Below are 20,315 nucleotides of genomic sequence, written 5' to 3' on the forward strand. Positions count from 1 at the left end.
TGTGTCCCCATCGAGCTCATGGCGGAGGTTGTCGAAGAGGTCGAAGGATGGTCCTGACAGGACGTGGAGATGATCAGTAGCCTCATCACGCCGCGACAACACGTCTACAACCACGTTCAGACGCCTCGGCCGAAACTCGACGGTGAAGTCATAGCCGAATAGCTTGGAGACCCCGCTGGTGTTGAGGCAGGGTGGAGAGGCGCTGGTCAAGGAGGAACTTGAGCGCATAGTGATCGGTGCGCACAACGAAGTGATGCCCCCATAAATAGGGCCTCCAATGACAAAAACACCTACACCAAACCAATTAGTTCTCGCTCGTACGCAGCTAGCTTCATGTGCCTTGGTGAGATTGGCCTGCTGAAGAACGCAATGGCACCCATGCCCTGGTGCAGCATAGCGCCAAAACCTGACCTGGAGGCATCATAGTCCACCGTGAAGGGTAGCTCGAAGTCCGGCAGTTGGAGAACCGGAGCCGCAGCCAGCGCTTGTTTCAGCGCCTTGAACACCGCCTCAGCCTCCTCTGACCATAGAAAAGTGTCCTTGCATAGGAGCTGCGTGAGGGGCGTAGTGATGGCGCCGAAGTTCTTGATGAAGCAGCGGTAGTAGCCCGCCAAGCCGAGGAAGCCATGGAGACCCCGCGCTGAGCGTGGCTGTGGCCACGACGTCACTGCTTCCACCTTGGACTGGTCCATGGCCACTCCATCCGTGGAAATGATGTGGCCTAGGTACATGACGGAGGACATGGTGAATGAACACTTGCTATGTTTGATGCGCAGCTGCTGTTTGTGCAACGCTGTTAGGATGGCCTTGACATGCTGGAGGTGCGACGTCCATGAAGGGTTGTAGATTAATATGTCATCGAAGAAAACCAACATGAACTTACATAGGTACGCCCAAAGGACCGTGTTCCTGAGGCTCTAGAACGTCGCTGGCGCATTGGTCAGGCCGAACGGCATGACCAAAACCTCGAAGTGCCCTGATACGTGTGGAAGGCCATCTTCTCGATGTCCTCAGCGTGCATCCAAACTTGATGGTAGCCCGAACGGAGATCCAACTTGGTGAAAAATTTGGCGCCTTTGAGTTCATCTAGGAGCTCCTCTACCACTGGAATGGGGAATTTGTCCTTGACTGTGCGGTCGTTGAGGGCGCAATAATCCACACAAAAGCACCAGGAGGAGTCTGGTTTCTTGACCAGTAGCACCGGCACTGAGAACACTGACGTACTTGGCCGGATGACACCCTGGGACAGCATAGCAACACACTGGGACTCGAGCTCCTCTTTTCTGTAGCTGTGGATACTGGTAGGGGCGGACTGCTACCGGCACCGTGTTGGTCTGCAGATGTATTCTGTGATCACATGAACGGACCGGTGGCAAGCCCTGGGGCTCGGCAAAGAGGTCCTCGAAGGACTGCAGTAAGCGCTCCATCAGAGCTGGCCCATCTTGGTGAAGTGCATGGAGGCACTGAGTTGACTGTACGTCATGCCGTGTCAAGCTGATGCCACGCCAGAACACGCGGCGACCTCCACGTGAGAATGCCATGCACAAGTCATCGAAGTCCCAGAGGATGGGCCCCAACGTCCTCAGAAAACTGATGCCGAGGACCATGTCGTAGCCGTCAATCGGGATGGAGTAGCAGTCGATGGAGAACTATTCATCGGCGATGCGAATGATGATGTCCTTCACGAGGCCACGGCAGGCCATGCGGTCACCATTGGCGACGATGACCCCAGCGCCCATGCAGGGGTGGAACTGAAGGCCAACGCGTCGGGCGACGTCGCCCTGCACAAAATTGTGCGTGGACCCTAAATCCAAGAGCGCAACAAACTACTCATTGCCAATCTGTATGTAGAGCTGCATGGTGTCTTCTGTACGGATGCCAGTAATGGCGTTGAGCGAGATCATGGGGCATCGAGGTTGAACGGCGGTGGTCTGCTACTGCAGGTGCTTCTGGCGCATCATCGGCGTCGTCTGGTTCCTCGACGATGTAGTCAGACGCCTCTAGATAAAAGAGTCAGGCGCACTTATGGCCACGAACATACTGCTCGTCACAGTTATAGCAGAGCCCCTGCTTGTGACGTTCGACCATCTCCTCAGGTGATAGCCGCTTGAAGGGGCGTGTTGTGGCTGTCTGCGCGGATGAAGCTGATGCCAAAGTCCCCTAGGAACCCGCCGGCGCGGTCAGTGCTGGTGCAGCACCCGCGTTGCATCGAGGCGGTCGAGACGGCGGCACTGGCAAGGCAAGTGGGGAAGGAGCATTCCACCGCTCATACGCGCGTGCCAGCCGCATGGCACGCTGGAGATCTTGCGGGTCATGGAGCTCGATGTCGATGCGGATGTGGTTCGGAAGGCCGCCGATGAACAGTTGCGCCTGCTGGTACGGCGAGAGGCGGCCGACGTGCGCCATACGCGCCTGGAACGCATCTAGGTACGCATCGACTAAGGACGTGAAGGGTAGGCGTGCTAGGTCCGCCAGGTGATTGGTACTGAGCGGGGGTCTAAAGCGCTGATGACAAAGGCGCTTGAACTCTTCCCACTCGGGCCTGCCGGCGTCACGTTCTAGGATGGTGTACCACATCTGAGTCGTGCCGGTGAGGTGGTAGGACGTGAGCCAGACCCAATCAGTGTGGCAAGTCTGTTGGCCACGGAAAAACTGCTCACACTTGAGCAGCCAGCCGAGTGGGTCTGCCTTGACGTCATAGGTTGGGAAGGACAGCTTATGGTAGAGTGGAACAGCAGGGCCCTCCGGTTCCGGCGGTAGACAAGGCAGTGGCGGTGGTGTATGCATCGTGGCTGAAGGTGGCGGCGCAGCGACCCCTGCCCCTTGCACGATGGATGACAGGGAAGGCACGGGCGATGGCGAGTGCGGGAAGGAAATTTGGGTGATGGGAACACCCGTGGATGGCGGCGGCGACGGCAGGGACAGGGCCCCGTGATGGTGACTCTGGTGGTCGGCACTGGTGGTGCAGCCTGGAAAGGCGGCGTGGATAGCGGCAACTCTGAGATGGCCGGGGCCGACGTAGGCAGCCTCGGAATGCCGCCATAACCCGGCAGCCCGTACTGGAAGAACGGCTGCACCGAAGACGAGGGCCGGCGCTCCACAACAGCGAGACACATGGAGATGTCCCCCATCTGGCGTTGCATCGCGTAGATGGTCGTCATCAAGGCGTTGAAGGCCTCGGTGGGAGATGCTGGGGTCGCGGACTGCGAACTGAGCAGCGACGCGGTGGTGGCAAAGATGGGCGCAGAGGTGGTGAGCACAGGGAACGCGGAGGTGGTGGCGGCAGCGGTGGTTGGAACGACGGCGGCGGCTGATGAACCAGGACCAAACATGGTTGATACCAGATTGTTGGAGCTTAAAGATCTGAGGGCGTAGGAGTGCGAGAGGGGAGGCCTGGGCTTGAAACCCCAGTGACGAACTGGCGGCGCCATGCTCGGCGCCTGGCTGAGAACTCGGCGACAACAGGAAGACATGAACAGTAACACCCGGGGGCCCAAGGGGAGATAAACTCAATCCCAAGCTAAAAATCTATTACTTTAGAATGTTTGACACTTATACCAACTCAATAACAAATCTCTCATGAATCTAAGGGCTAACAAACTCGACTTAACAAACTCCAACCAAAATAGCAATCCTGATAACTGACTCCTACTGAATCGGCTGAAACCAAACTGGCTCCCACGCCTGGACCCTGGTGACCGCACCCTGGTGCATGCCTCCGCATGACTTGCTCAGCCACTCTTCTTGTTACGGCGCTGGTACACTTTTCCCACCATAACACTTCATTTCCAAGCGCATCCTGCAGAGTGAAAAAACAGCATGGCATGCAATTAATTCCTGAGCTAGAATAAAGTATGATAATAAGCAAATAGGTGCAGGAGCAGATAATGAGGCAATTGACGGAAAGTAAAATCGCTTGTAGAAGAGTACATAGTGGAAGACATAAGCTGAAGCAATCCAAGAACTTTTTGGACTGATTATGTATGCCATGTTTATATCCTGAATATTTTTTGTACCTTGAGCTCTATTCAGAAATACTAACCATCAGTCAACTCTTTTAGTAGGTCAAAAAGAGAAATTGCAATGTCCAGTCTTTTAGTAGGCCAAAGCCAACCATTTCTTTTAAATAGAAAAGGAACATGACATATACTGAGTACAAATACTAACCACCAGTGAGCTCTTCTTACCAGCTCCGGCACCACAAGTTCATAAGGTCTGTTCTAGCAAAAGTGAACATATATATAGCTGCAGCCTCTTGTTCTATAATGGAAGGAGGTTCACCACAACCTGAGCACACATAAAAAAAATAGAGCAAAACATAATTACAGGAACAGTCACATAGACCAGGCATAATAGGTGAATCCATATATCAACTCGTGCTACAGCAAATGGAGGCAGACTTGCCGATTCGAACCCAAGAACGAACCGGCTGGAAATGTAGACATTTAAGAGCCTATAGAATTATCACTTTAGTATAATTTAAATCTGATAGAGCACAAGAAATATACACACACTGGAAAAGGTTAAGAGCAGTTCATTAAAATGAGAAAGCGAACCTTTGATGTAAAAAGGTATACTCTTAGCATTGTGAGCACCTTGATAATTGACTATATGTAAGCATGGTTGCAGCGTCTACGTATCCTTCAGTTTGATGGCATGGTCCTGTTCCGATCCTGTCGGCAGTGAAAAGGTGTCGAGTTCCAAACGTAGTAGAGTAATTTAGAGGTTTATAAATATGAGGAAATGCTATTTATTTTTCAGCGCACTTTTGATCACCGTGGAATCCCCTTAGACATAACCTGATGCTAATATTTGTCCTTGAGAATTTACATTAGGTGACTTGTTGGTGTTTAGCTGAGGAACATTTTGGTGGGCTTTGTTAAAAATTAATAGTATCAGAAATAAGTTTTCGTACATGATTATGGAACATTTAACTCAGGTATCTGGTGTAACAGCACATGAGACCTGAAAGAATCGAGTTTTAAATCATGGGGTGGAGGGGAACCATAGTATGAGGTGTGTTGCCTACCATTTGGTACAGTACAAAACTGGGCGTGCTGCCAATGTTAAAAATATAAATGCCTAGGCAATTCTATGATCAATTAAAGGAAAGGAATCGATCAGTTCAAGGCGTTTGCCTAAAAATAGATGGGCTTAACAACAACGTGAATAATTCAATAATGTAATCGTAGTTCTAAACTGAAGAAAATCAGTGCAACTATATTGGTGTAATGAGGTATCAGCAAACTCCAAAAGATCACAAACATAGGTTTTCTGAAATTATGATCTCACATTCCATGCAGAAATAATCGTAAACGAATAACAAAAAAGAAACACAACCAATAGGCCGAATAATACAATAACACTCAGTGGCGAATCCAGCCAGCGAAACGACCTAGGGTGGACTTGTACTATAAATTTTTGGCTACCAACGACAACATGCATGTTTTCGGCAAAAAATGTAGAACAACCAACAAGAATCAATATGTTACCTTTTAATAATGGAATTATCAGTAATAAATGTTTCAATAGAGTAACGAAGTACAAAACCTGTCAATTTTAAGACAAGTCAATTAGAAAATGACATTGATCATAAAAGTATTGAAGAATGTAAAAAAGACATCTAGACATACCTTTCCTAAAACACTAACAACATCTAGGGCGCTTTGAAGGTGGTAAACTCGTCTTCCTATCATTTATGGATTGGAAAGTCTTCTTAATTTTCTTAGGATCAAGCCCTCTAAAAATCTCCTTCTCAATGTAGCACAAAATCAAGTCATTAAGCCAATCAGACAATCTGTAATCAAACAAATAATCAAGCTTTGTGCGTCTTTGCATCTGGTGTGCATTAGATAGCTGAAAACGGAGTTATGAATTAAAAGATGTGAACATTTTAATTATATATGAAACTACCAAGGAGACGCGTGTACGGTATATTCTAAGTGAGATGGTGAAAAAGGATAAACAATAGTAATATTTACCACTCACAAAACGAGTTATTTTAATAATTCAATTTCATTTTACTGCATAATGGCATAGGAATAATGTTAATTATATAATATACCGTAAGTGAAATATTGAAATAGCATTAATTTAAATTTGTATAGGAATAATGTTAATTATATACTACACCGTAAGTGAAATATTGAAATAGCATTAATTTAAATTTGTAGTAGTCAACATACTATTTATTGGGCTGACATGATTAGAATTCATTTATTCAAGGATATAGATAAAAAAATATAGAGGAGTCAAACATAATTAAAGGCTTGAATGGTATTATAAAAAGAGAAAAAAAAAACTTAAGAGGTGCTACCCGAGATATGGCAATGTTGGAATAAATGGAATTTTAGAGATAAAATCAAAGGCTCAATTATTGCACAAGCATGACATGACATATATATATATATATATATATATGTCAAATGTGAGACATTTTTCTGAGTGTCTTTATAAAAAAGGAGTATTTATTTGATAAAAAAATAAGGGATTAAAGGTGCACCTTTTCAATAGTAGTCTCTCTCTATTAATTCATATTACCAGCAGCTGGACGCTCCGTGTCCTATACTCGGCCACAGCTTTCCTTCAGTAGGGGAGCATGCACAAGCGGACGGAGGACACGAATCAGGCAGCTGCAGATGGTGGCCGGTGACGGGCACCTGCGCTTGGATAACATAGGACAGATGAACATGCAGGGGCCTTACCTGATTTTGTCGGCAGTATAAACAGGTGTGTAATTTGGTTTGCGGAGTCGCCTCATACTTGATGAGACGATGTATCATGAGTTAATTTTAGTGGAGTCAATCCATTTCTCGTGCATATATACTAATGGTTAGTTCATGAGGAATGGAGTGACGATGGATAACTCATTCTATTCTATAAACTAATAAAAAAATAAAGAATGAGAATAAGATGGATTACCCGTTCCTCAAACCAAACACATGACAAAGGGAGACGCTTCGGTGTTGTTTGCAGTGACGAAGGGAAAAGGCTCTCGACAGCCGAGAAAATCAAGGGCAACGGTGGAGGTGGAGCAGACGGCGACGGCTTGATGCAGGATAAGGGCACGGCTATTGTCGGCTATGCAAATCGATGCAGATAAAAGGCGACTCGTGTGCAGCGGTTTGCTCTCTATGATTGGCGGCGTCAAGCTCGTCTGTGTTGGCCTGCCGCCTGTGTAGATTCCGACTTTGGCCCTCTGGCAGTGAAACAAGGGGAGGTCATGGGGCTTTTCAGGCTGTTGGCTATTGGGATTTGGGGCACGACGGCCCATGAGCAAGGTGAGCATGGTGCACTGCGGCAAACAAAGAAAGAAAAAAAAGTACCTATTAATAGTTCTGCGCATATATTATCTTAAATAAAACAAACAGATATTACTTCTAATAAGCAAGCAAAAATAAAAGTGAAGCGGCATGAATCCTTCAATCATTTATATGAAAAAGCTACCTGTGACGATCAGTAAACCTTAATTCTGACCGTTAGTATCTCTAAAATAAAGTAAATGATATAGCATTCTCATGACATTTCATTTCAAATAAAGTCCATATTTTGCTATTTGGAAGACTAACCATTGCAGGTGTCCAAGCAATCAATTACCATGGAGCTGCATCTCGTGATGAGCAGAAAAAGTAGCTTATTCTGATTCACTTCACACATGCACATAATCACTGTATGCATACAGTTTATCATAGAGAATCATAGATAATCAATTTCAGTCATAGGATCACTTCTCACAAAAAAAAACATTTTAACAGAGAATGAATCTGGAGCAAAAATATAGTTTATTTTAAGATACCAGGAGTATTGTGTCAAATATGGTTCATTACTCGACATTGTTGCATTTGGCCCCAATTAAATTGAAAGGCAAGCATACCGGTGCTAGAATTCACCATCGACCAGACGCCTCAAGTGTATCCATCTCTCTGATAATTATATCTCTATACATTGAAAGGCGCTACTGCAAAAATCCACCGGCATCGGTCTATCGCCGGTACTGTTTAGCCGCGGTGATCTCGCACCGGATCGGATGACGACACTGACGACGACGACACACATTCAGCCCGTTCGCTAGTTGGTTTCAGCCATGACTTATCAGTCAGTTAACAATATTTTTCTCTCACAACGAACCAGCACTGGCCATCCCAGAAATCAACCAAAGAAAACAAAAAGCCGATTAATTCCAAGCGAGAGACATCAGGCACGTCGTGCGTACTGTACGTGCATGCAATCGCGCGCCAACACGATGCTCCGACACCGAGTCCCACCACCAATTGACGCTTCGTGCCCGCCCAATAACCCCTGCAGCTGGACCTGCGCTCGCGAAACGCCGAACGCGACCAATCAACCCTGACGTACGTCCTATGTATCGGCCCGCTGATCCCGCTATCTTAACTTGCATATATTTGCTCCACACTTTCACAGGCACCGCATACACTAGAGAGAGAACGCATATCTGGGCACAAAGCCCAAGCCCGTGAGCCCGGCACGGAGCCCGCTATTTAGGCCCTGCCCTAGCCTGGCCCGGCCCAAAGGTCAATAGGCCCGGGCTGGCATGGCATGGGGGTGCAGGCCGTGCTTGGGCCGCACCCTAGGCCCACAAGCCAGCACAACACGGCCCGCAAAATAACGGCAGGCCCGTAGCGGCCCAACGGCAAGCAGGCCGGCGGACGCCGGCCCAAGAACTCCCCCCTCCTCCCCATATATAAACCGCGAAACCCCCCCCCCCCGCGGCCCCCACCCCCACCCTAACCCTAATCCCATTCCCCTCCCAACCGCTGCCGCACTCGACACCCGCTCGGTCGCTCGTCGCCACTCGCCTCCTCTCGTCGATCCATCTTCGCCGCCGGTGCGACCGTCGTCCTTGGATCCGGTGATATCGCCGCCGCTCCATCACCTCTTCCTGAGTTCCCTGCTCCCTCAGTCCCTCTCCGTCTTCCTTTTTACTCCTTCTCCTCTGTTTGTCGATGAACATGTGAGTCCGCCTCCCCGTCTCTCTTCCGTCGTCGCTCGCCGTCCTTCTTAATCCCGTCTTGCCCTTGTGTGGCCCTCGTCTTCTCCGGCGCCGAGCTCCGGTTGCGCAGGCAAGTCCATCCCCATTCGTAACCCTAACCCTAGCCCCTAGATCTATACGTTTCTCAGTGTTTTGATTCTATTTTTGGGATCATTTTCTCATCCTTTTCTTCTTTTCGTGTTCTTTTTCTTTGCAGGTCTGTTGCCGATGCCTCGTCGTCAACTAGCCTTGGCGTAGATGGACGACGGGCAATGGCACCGCGGCCAAGCCATAGCCGCGCACCGTTGAGGAACGGTGCTGGAGTTCAGCCGTCCGCGGCCGAGGGCCCCATGGCGTGTGACCCGCAGGGCGACGATGCCATGTTCCCTGTGACTGGCGACGATGACTTGGTTGCGGCTGGGCTGTCCCCGGAGCACGACGACGACGTCCGTGACCCCTTTGCGGTGTTTGATGACGCCACCCGCGGGACACAGCCGGCGATCGACGTCGATGCCGTCGATGCAGGGGCAACGGGGACAGGGACGGTGGACTCCAACACCCACTCCAACAACACTGGTGTTAATGGTAATGCTGATGGTAATGGTACTCGTACTCCTTTCTCTGGTGCTGTTTCTAGACTTGATAAGCGCAAGTCTAAGTGCTGGGGTGACTTTGAGGAGGTTTATGAGAAGATTAATGGTGTCGATGTGCGTGTTAGAGCTATATGTAAGATGTGTAGAACTGTGTTGAGTGCTAGATCTGCTGCTGGTACTGGTCACATTCTTAGGCACCAAAAATCTTGCAAATAGAAACTTGATAATGCTTCTAGGGTTTAGTCTCGACTAGCTTTTAATGCTGATGGGTCTTTGCATAATTGGAACTATGATCCTGCTGTTGCTAGAACTGAACTGTGTAGATTGATTGCTAGGCTTGATCTTCCTCTTGGTTTTGGTGACATTGATGCATTTGAGGAATATATTAAAAATTCTCATAACCCAAGATTTGTTAGATCATCTAGAAGAACCACCACTAGTGATCTAGATAAGTTATTTACTGAACGTCGTGCTATGATTAGGAACTGTGTGCATGCTTCTGCATCTGTTGCTTTGACTTCTGACATATGGTCTGGTAATGCTAAAGAGGATTACATATATGTTGTTGCTCACTATGTGAATGCTGATTGGGAATTGCAAAAGAAGATTGTTGGTCTTAGGTTGATTCAAGTTAAGCATTCTGGTGAAAACATTTCTGCTTCCATTGCATCTGTTGTTGAGGAGTATGGCTTGGTTGATAAAATCTTTTTTATCACTTTAGATAATGCATCTTCTAATGCTAAGGCTATGAAAACTTTGACACCCATGTTTGCTAGTTATCTTGGTTGTGATCCTGCACCTGATGATCCTGCACCTGGTTACAGTCTTGTGCATCAACGCTGTGCTTGTCACATTATTAATCTGATAGTCAAATCTGGACTAAAAAGAATCAAACCTTATATAGAGGATTTTAGAACTACAATTAATTTCTTGAACTCCTCTAATCAAAGAATTGCTATGTTTAAAAACTACTGTGAAGCTAAAGGTATGAGACCTAGAAAATTTGGCTTAGACATGGATGTTAGATGGAATTCTACTTATCTCATGCTAAAACATTTGGTTCCTTACAGTGAAGTATTTTCTGTGTTCATAAATTCAAATTATGGTTCTGCACTATTGTCTCCAGCCCATTGGCACGTGGCTGGGAAAATATTGGAGTTCCTGGAAGTATTTTATGACTCTACTGTTACACTGTCTGATGTTTATTATCCTACCAGTCCTCTTGTGCTGCACCATGTTCTGAAGATTGCAACCCATTTGCATGCATGTGAAAGGGATGTTAATCTTAGACCCTTTGTGTACCCTATGCAGCATAAATTTCTTAAGTATTGGAAGGACATTCCTCTCTTATACTCATTTGCATTTATTCTTGACCCTAGAGCTAAGCTTAGAGGTATGCAAAGGGTCCCCCATTTACTTACTGAATATACTGGTACTGATTACACTACTTACTATGCTGATTTGAAAACTGAGTTGCATAAAATGTTTAAGAAATATTTGAGAAAGTTTGGTGCAACCAGGTCACAAAGGGTTGCTGGTCCTACCCCACCCACTGGTAAGAGAAAACAGGCTTGGGGGGTAATTTTTGGAGGATCAGGTCTGCCTGGTCCTTCCAGTGGTACTGCCTGTTCTTCTTCTCACTCTACTGCTTCTGAACTTTCAAGCTATTTGGACAGCGACTGCATAACTGCTTATGAGGATGGTTTTGACATTCTTCTGTGGTGGAAGGACCACAAACTAACCTATCCCATCCTGGCTATTATGGCCAGAGATATCATGTCAGTTCCTGTTTCCACTTGTTCTTCAGAGTCTTGTTTCAGCTTAGTAGGGAGGATCCTAGAAGAACGGCGCCGGAGCTTGAAACCAGAACATGTTGAGATGCTAACCTTGTTGAAGGACTGGGAGCTAGGAGAGAAGAGGGAACAACATGAAGCTGCTGATACCAAGGAAATTGAAGATGCATTCGAGAATCTGTTCCTGGATGAACCAGAAGGTGAAGATGATGCATCTGGTGGCTAAGAGTGGCATTGGTTGGCTGGGAGTGTTGGAGTACTTTTGTGTGAGTTGAGAGTGGATGTGTCCCTCACTCACTTGCTTAGTTTTCATTTGAACATTTGAACAATGGTCTGTAATAACTATGTAAGATTAAGACATTTGGAGCTGGCTGCACTCTTTTTTCCTGCCTAGGGTTTCTCACAAAGGTGAGTTTTATCTAGGTAGGTTTTTAATGAGGCAGCATTGCACAAAATAGCTTTTTTTGATATTTAAATCTGTTGTCTTCATCTTGCTGTTGCTGCTGTTTATTGCCTAAGTGTCCTAAATGGCTAAGTGTGAAAAAATTGTGTTGGTCAAAATTCATACTTATGTGTTCATTGTTGAAAAAAATGGATTGAGATGTTTATTTGGAGGTGTTTTAGATTTAACGGACTGTGGGCTGGCACGACCTGCTATTTTTGTCGTGCCTCACGGGCCAGCACGACACGAAAAATGGCCCACAGGCCCGTGCCTGGGCCGAAGGCCAGGCCCGCAGGCCGATGAGGCACGGCCCGCAGGGCACGACGTGCCTCCTTGGCCGGATAGCCATCGTGCTGTGCCGGCCCGTGACCGTGCCATGCCGGGCTGGGCCGGCCCGATGCCCAGATATAAGAGAACGAGAGCGCGCGCTATACATGGGTCAGGAGGGCCGTGGCAGCGACGAACGGCACCGCCGGCAGCCGCGCCAGGCCGCACGCCGTGGTGATGCCGTACTCGCTGCAGGGCCACGTCATCCCGGCGGTGCACCTGGCGCTGCGGCTGGCGGAGCGCGGGTTCGCGGTCACCTTCGTCAGCACGGAGTCCGTGCACCACCAGATCGGCGCGGGCGGCGACATCTTCGCCGCCGTGCGGGGGCACGCGGGAGCGACGACGACGGAGGACGGCGACCACCAGGAGCTGGACGTGCGGTACGAGCTGGTGAGCGACGGCTTCCCACTGGGCTTCGACCGCTCGCTGAACCACGACCGGTTCATGGAGGGCGTCCTGCACGTGCCCCCGGCCCACGTCGAGGAGCTCCTCCGCCGCGTCGTCGTCGACCCGGCCACCACGTGCCTCGCCATCGATACCTTCTTCGTGTGGCCGGCCACGCTGGCACGGAAGCTGGGCGTCCCGTACGTGTCCTTCTGGACGGAGCCCGCGCTCATCTTCAACCTCTACTACCACATGGACCTGCTCACCAAGCACGGTCACTTCAAATGCAAAAGGTAACTTAGCTAAACTGATGAGATGGTGCTATAATAATTAATAACCTCATTGATCTCGATCTCTATCGCATATGTCGTCTAAAATTAAGCCTCGTCATTTGGTACCAGTGAAGCTGAAGCTGTTTTGATAAAAAAAACGTTTGAGCTTCTTGTATTATCGTGAATGGCTGAGACAAATGCCCTATTCGTTTGGGCTGGTTTGACTTATAAGTCATGACTGAAAGTACTGTTGGCTGGTTTGGTTTAAGAGAAAAATACTGTTCGTTGGCTGATAAGCCAGATACGAGCAAACGAACAGGCTGAAAAATGACAAATGTCCAGATAGCTAGTACAAGCTTGGTTTTTTCAGCTGCACGTGCGAGGCACTCCTTGTGAGAGCACCTTTCTAGGAGCTCCACGCAAGGAGCCGTTAAAATTTTATCCGCTGGCGAAGAAAGGTGTGTTGAACTACTTAAGAAGCTGGAGAAAAATATATACCAAACAAGATCTAAATTGGCGCCATGTCTATATACAAGTATAATCATCAACCAAGTTGGACAAACCAAGCATCTCTATATCATTCCAGTACTAGTTGGTATATCCGGCGAAGAAGAGCCTCCAAGCCGGTCATTCTGGCCAACGTCAAGTAGCATACTCCTTTGATGTTCGATTTCAAGAACTTGTTAAATCATACATGTGCTATATTAAATTTAAGTTTATGTAATTTAAATATACTTATAGCCAATATTACGTGCATATATCATATATAATTATTTATATGACTACTACTTTAGTAACGCTTGAAACGGTACAAGGGCATATAGGTTTGAAGGGGAAAAACCCCAAAACGGTCACTAAAATGGTGTCCTTTAAAAAGAACTCTGAAGCTAAAAATAAAATAATGCTATCTGGAATATGTTCCAGCACTGGTGCTAAGGCATGTGTAACTCTGTTTCATTATCTAGGTTTACATTTACATAAATAGTACATATGAGATGAGTTGAAATACAGTTTGAGGACAAAGTGAGGGACACGCCACAGGACTGAACAGAGGCTGACGATATGAAACGCATGACGAGAGGGAGAGCAGCCCCTAACCAGTCGATGGGAGACACGGACCGCTGCCTCGATTCTCCAACGCTTTTCTTTCGCCCACGCCCAAGCAGTTCCTGCCAAAAACCGATCTGCGCTGCATGCTCCTCAACTAAAGCCAACGCAGTTGGAGGACCAGGACTACTCCAGGAGCGGCGCAGATCGATCCACCCGGTCGCCATCTGGGCCACACACTGATGCCTCCTTGGGTCTGTATTCTTCAGAATCATCCAATCTCACTGACGGCTCACGTCGGCACGTCGCTAGCCGGTCGCCCAGGGCGCTGAGCATCGGCCTGTTAGTTTGGCTGTGACTCGTCGTAAACGATCGTAAATTTCTAGCTAGAATAGTATTTTTCTTTTACACAAACCAGCCAGCAGTACTTCTTCACGAATCAGCAATGATACGAACCAGCCAACCGAACAGGCTAAGTACAGGTACAGTGCACATCAGCGTCTAGGAGACGACTGAAACGTTGCTTGCCAGTCACTACTCATCACTAATCTTAATGCGATTCCAATTCAGTCTGTTTCGGACGATCGATGCAAACAGTCCGTTTGAGATTGCTTAGCCTTCCGTCCTAATGAGACTCGAACCCCTTGGATTTGATGGCATTTTTTTGAACGTTGCATGCACGTCTAACAAATCACTCGATTCACTATTCATTCTTTTGATAGTTGATGACACGAACCATTTTATACCATGTGTGTATCTCTGTTCTCAACTGTGTCTCTTCGTCATACAATCTTATTGTTTGCTTCAGCCAGTTCGTCACCACCCTTGCCCTTGGCCTTATTAGGGCCTCTTTAAGGACACTCTCAACATAAAAATTATTCTCTCCGTCCTATTATAATATAATATAAATAATAATGTATCCAAACAATTATAGGACAGATTGCGAAGCAAAACAAATGACGCATGTAACTCTTCTTTAATTGCAGAGAGATTTTGTGCTTACTGTTTTTTGAATCTGCTAGTTGACAGTAATGACAAGTACGCATATTATTGGTAGTTTTAGGGAGTTAATTCACCTAGAATACCTTATAATTTAAAACAATTTTTAAATGCTTCAGTACCTTATATTTTAGAATAAAATGAAGTAGATGGTTTCTATGTTCTTTACACTATTACAGATTTGGACATCACTGTCGGATTTGTGAGATCCGGCAGTGATGTATCTTCACCGTCGGTTATGAGCTTGAAAATGAGAAAATAATTGGGTATGGGTTAAAACTGGCAGTGAAGAACCATATCACTGCCGGTTTGTGGCTTGAGCCGGCAGTGTTTTGGTGGCCCCTTATCACTGCCGGTTCAAGCAAAGAGCCGACAGTGATTGTGATCTATCACTGTCGGTTCTAACCAAGAACCGATGGTGATAAGCCTACAGCACAAAAAAAAGTTGCAGCCGTCCTCTTCTTCCTCCTCTCTTCCATCCCGAGAACAGAGGCGCACGTTTGGGCCCTTCCCTCTATTGTTGTGGCTGCTCTTCACCATGAAGCAAGCGCTTGGATTTTGAAGAATGGCTGGATCTTTTTGCTTTAAGGTTAGTAACAAACATCTACTCCTTTGATTTTGTTGCTACATTGCTTGATTCTCATTCTAATTCTTTCTCCATTCTAGAGAGCACTTTTCCAATTGGACATTTGTGCAAGGCTCAAATTATGGTGAATCCATCATCTAAAAGGTTAGTGTCTATGAATACATTTAAATTCCTAACTAATTATTTCATGGTGGTCAAGATCATCATTGTTAGTATGTGATGCTATAATTAGTTCTTAGAAGTAGAGTAGAATAGTTGTTCTTCATTATTATGCAATAATTGTTTTTACTACGATTTTCAATTTACATGGCTCGGACTACCAATTTTAATTTTCCAATAATTAGTGTACAATAATATTTTTTAAAAATAGTACTTTCGAGCTACAATTGTTGTTCATGAAGCTCGATTTCTTATTAATTCTTTATATTTACTGTCTCAGTATTTTTTTGTGCAGAGATGGAGCGAGAGTGGATGCATCTATCCCGAATAGACAAGCGGTACATGCATGGCGTCAACTAGTTTATCACCGATGCCAGAGCCCATGCTGGGAATGGGAACCCTGTCTTTTACCCATGCAAAGATTGCAAGAATCAAAGGAACTTTTGTCAAATTGAGTCTATATGATCGCACTTGATTACCAGAGGGTTCATGCCAAACTATACGATATGGACTATGCATGACGAGGTTGGTGTGAATGTTCTGTAGGAAAATGATAATGATGTGGACATGCCTGACGTAGCCATCCACGATGCTGACAAGGAACCCGGTGTCAACATAAAATCTATGACCACAGTTAATAATGTGTTTAGGAACACGCTAGCTGACGATACCGAGAATAACGATGGCATTTCTCAGCTGCTACATAATGCAGAGACTAGATGTCTTAGTGAAAGATAGCTGAGAAAACTAGAGAAAATAAGACAAGATGGCAAAATACCATTGTATAGGAATTGTCCAATGAGCAAACTGGAAACCAACATCATGCTGTTAGAGTTCAAATCGGCAAACGGATTAAACGATAAAGGCTTCGATCAGTTGTTAGATATAATAAGGAAAATGCTCCTAGAAAAAAAATGAGTTACCAGAAAAGACATACTTGGCCAAGCAAATGATCTGCCCCATCGGCCTCGAGATTGAAAAAATCCATGCGTGTTCCAATGATTGCATATTGTACCATGAAGAAAAATACAAAGACTTGGACAAGTGCCCCAAGTGTGAAGCTACACGGTACAAGGAAGAACAGTTAGATGAGGGTATCAAGACCGTTTGGTATTTTCCTATAGCTCCCTGGGTGCATAGGCTGTTTGCATGTGCAAAGTCAGCCAAGTTGTTGCGTTGGTATGGCGAAGAGCGTAAGAAAGATACAATGATGAGGCACCCCGCTGATGGGCATGACTGGAGGACTGTCAATACTATGTTCTATAAGGACATCGGTGGAGAGGTAAGGCACCTTTGGTTTGCTTTGAGCACAGATGGGATGAATCCTTTCGACCAGGTTAGAAGCAATTATAGCACCTGGCCAGTGATGCTCTGTATATACAACCTTTCACCTTGGGTCTGTATGAAGCGGTCGTACATCCAGATGCCACTACTGATCCAAGGGCCAAGACAACCTGCGAATGACATCGATGTGTTTCTAGAACCAATGATCGATGAACTAGTGGAGATGTTTGAAAAGGGTGTGCCGGATGTTTGGGACGAGTACAAAAAGGAACATATCACGATCAAGGGAGTACTTATCGCTACAATCACCGACCTGCCAGGTCGAGGTTCGTTATCCAGAGAGAAGACAAAAGGCTATACTGGATGTGTTGAGTGCTTGGACGACACCGATGCGGTAAATTTGCCAAATAACTCAAAGATAGTTTATATAGGACACCGTAGGTTCCTACCTAAGGATCACCCTTACCGCAGGAATAGAAAAGATTTTAACGGTACTATTGAGAAACACTTAGCTCCAAAATATCGAGACGGGCCTGTGATACTTTCAGAACTCAACAAACTGGAGGTTGTCCTTAGGAAGGGGGACAATGCAGTAGCAGTGCCTGATGGGAGCGTTTGAAAGAAAAAAATCAGTTTTCTGGAAACTACCTTCCTGGCCATTTCTGAGTGTACGCCACTGTCTTGATCCCATGCACATCACTAAAAATATGTGCGCTAACACTCTTAACACCTTGATGGACACCGGGGGGACATCAAAGGATTCACTAGCCACACGCCTAGACATGCAACACATGGGAATCAGGAAGGAGCTGCATCCTGTGGAGCTAGAGAATGGCCAGTTCGAACTTCCGGTTGTGTCATGAACATTAAAGAAGGAAGAAAAGCGTGCGCTTATTTGTTTCTTCAATGAACTCAAAGTCCCAAGGGCTACTGTGCGAACCCGAAGAGGCTAGTGAACATGAGAGAACTCAAGTTCAACTATGGCCCTATAAAGGCTCATGATTGTCTTGTCATTATGACTCAGCTGCTCCCTATTGCCCTGCGTGGTATCCTCCCCCCAAAGGCCCGTGCCCCAATCATAAAGCTTTGCTCATTCTTCAACGCAATCTCAAAAAAGGTCATTGATGTGTCCATGCTAGAGCAGTTGCAGCGGGACATAGCCGAAACTCTCGTTAGGCTTGAGATGTATTTTCCGCCAACTTACTTTGATATGTCATTACATCTGCTCATTCATCTTGTTGACCAAATTAGAGCCCTTGGCCTAATGTACCTACATAAGATGTTCCCTTTCGAAAGATTGATGAATATTTTCAGGAGGTATGTTAGGAACAGATTCAGGCCAGAAGGGGGCATAGTTGAAGGATGGTCAACAGAGGAGGCCATTGAGGTCTGCACATATTATCTAGACATCAAAAGGGTCAGAGTTCTAGAATCTCGTCATAAGGGAAGACTACGTGGCAAAGGAACAATCAGGGAGAAATCTGTTACAGTAGACGATCATATTTCTTTTAGATAGTCATAGTTCACTATTCTCCAACAAGCCAAGAGTGTGATGCCATACATTGGTAAGCACAGGCAATCACTGCAAACTCTATATCCGAGCAGGTCACAGGCTTGGCTGGATAAAAAACATAAGGAGGAATTTGTCAACTGGTTGCGATGCCGCTTGGTTGGAATAAAGTTGGGTAATCAACTGGATGCCTTATCTAAGGGACCTTCGAGTACATATCTTAAGTACCAAGGGTATGAGATCAATGGATTCACTTTTTACACAAAAAAGAAAGATGGAAAGAGCACATACCAAAATTGTGGTGTTCGTTTTGATGCTCACAACAAAAATGGCAACGTGCAGGCGACATACTATGGTTTCATAGAGGAGATATGGGAGCTAGCCTATGGTCCATTGAAGGCAGCTCTTTTCACTGCCAGTGGGTCCGGCTCGAGGAAATCAACACTGACAGCGAAGGGTTCACTACCGTTGATCTCACTAAGACCACATACAGAGACGACCCTTTCGTCCTTGCAAGAGATGTTATGCAAGTCTTCTATGCAAGGGACAACAAGACAAAAGGAAGGCTAAAAGTAGTCCTAGAAGGGAAAAGGAAGATTGTCGGTGTCGATGGAGTGACGGACGAAAAAGACTACAGGGGCTATCAGGAAATGCCTCCATTCGGAACGAACGTACCCCTATCTATCCTTCAAAAGAGTGACGAACCTGCTTACGTACGGCTTGATCACAATGAGTCCCTCATTGTTGATGCACCTAAAGATAGTAATCATTATTCGGACATTGTTCACCATGTATGTAATCTAATTTATATTTTGTGCGCTTCTCTAAAATTAAATAATTGACTATGTAATCAAATATTGAGATGATGTTCAAAAACACTATTATTTGATAATTATAGACCATTAATTAATTATCATGGAATTAAATAATTGAGACACAAATATTTGTATTATTTTATAAGAAATTATATGTATTTACGTGCACTAAACGGATAAAAGAAAAAACATAACCTAAACTAACATAATCCTTAATGCTAGCGCAACGGTTAAGGCCCTATAATCTGGACCTCGAATTAATTAACTCCTGTTCAGAGGATAAAACAAAAAAGAAAATATACATTGACGTACTCCCTATCATAGCACAGCGGTAAAAGCCAGGTACTGTGAAGCCTGCGCCCTTGGTTCGAATCCTAGGTGTGGCAAACTTTTTTTATATTTTTATAGAATTGTTCGAATCCTAGATGTGGCAAACTTTTTTTATATTTTTATAGAATTAAATGAACCTCAACTTAAACTATAAAAATGATAACAAAACGTTTCCTAATGTAAATCCTCCTTTAATGCAGCGGTTAAGCCACTAATCCCTCTTTCTCGCTCCCTCGGTTCGAAACCCAGGCGGTACAATTTTTTTATTTTTTTTATCTAGAGCCCGCGGCAGTGGCACTGATTTAAAAAAAGAGCTGAGTGCCTGTCGCAGCGGCAGCTGTTTGTCAGGCCCATCACTGTTGGGTTTTTCTGAAAAATCGACAGTGATACATGGAATCACTGCTGATTCTAAAAACCAGCACTAATGACCCCTATCACTGCTGGTTTTTTATCAAAACCGACAATGATATGAATATTCCCTCATGGACCAGCAGTGCTTCCGCTGATCACCACAGCAGGAGCACTACTCCCACCTACCGCGACAGCTAGCCTATAAAATGGCGCCCTGCTAAGGAGCCTCTCCATGCATGTTGGTTTCAGCCAGGGCTTATCAGCCATGATGCATTGTTTTTCTCTCACAACAAACCACAGATATCGTTATGCGTCGTAGTCCACCAAAATAGTGCACACAAGAGGTACTAGAAGAATGCTACTAAAGATAGGGCAACGCCAAAGATTGGAGATGCTGCGAGATTCACAGGGCCATCCGCTGTGGTGCGCATCTG

General features: G+C 45.9%; 2 protein-coding genes across 2 annotated transcripts; one reads left to right on the forward strand and one right to left on the reverse strand.

Moving 5' to 3' along the window:
* Positions 1 to 290: 290 nt before the first annotated feature.
* Positions 291 to 692, reverse strand: LOC136536665 (uncharacterized mitochondrial protein AtMg00860-like). The gene has a single exon (XM_066528880.1). The coding sequence runs from the start codon at positions 690 to 692 to the stop codon at positions 291 to 293; it is 402 nt and encodes a 133-aa protein (XP_066384977.1).
* An 11,605-nt stretch (positions 693 to 12,297) lies between these two features.
* LOC136536666 (UDP-glycosyltransferase 86A1-like) lies at positions 12,298 to 12,984 on the forward strand. The gene is made up of 2 exons (XM_066528882.1): positions 12,298 to 12,821; positions 12,930 to 12,984. The coding sequence occupies exons 1-2, from the start codon at positions 12,322 to 12,324 to the stop codon at positions 12,982 to 12,984; spliced, it is 555 nt and encodes a 184-aa protein (XP_066384979.1). The 5' UTR covers positions 12,298 to 12,321.
* Positions 12,985 to 20,315: the final 7,331 nt, after the last annotated feature.

Source organism: Miscanthus floridulus, chromosome 2, assembly GCF_019320115.1.
Source record: "Miscanthus floridulus cultivar M001 chromosome 2, ASM1932011v1, whole genome shotgun sequence".
Classification (NCBI taxonomy): domain Eukaryota; kingdom Viridiplantae; phylum Streptophyta; class Magnoliopsida; order Poales; family Poaceae; genus Miscanthus; species Miscanthus floridulus.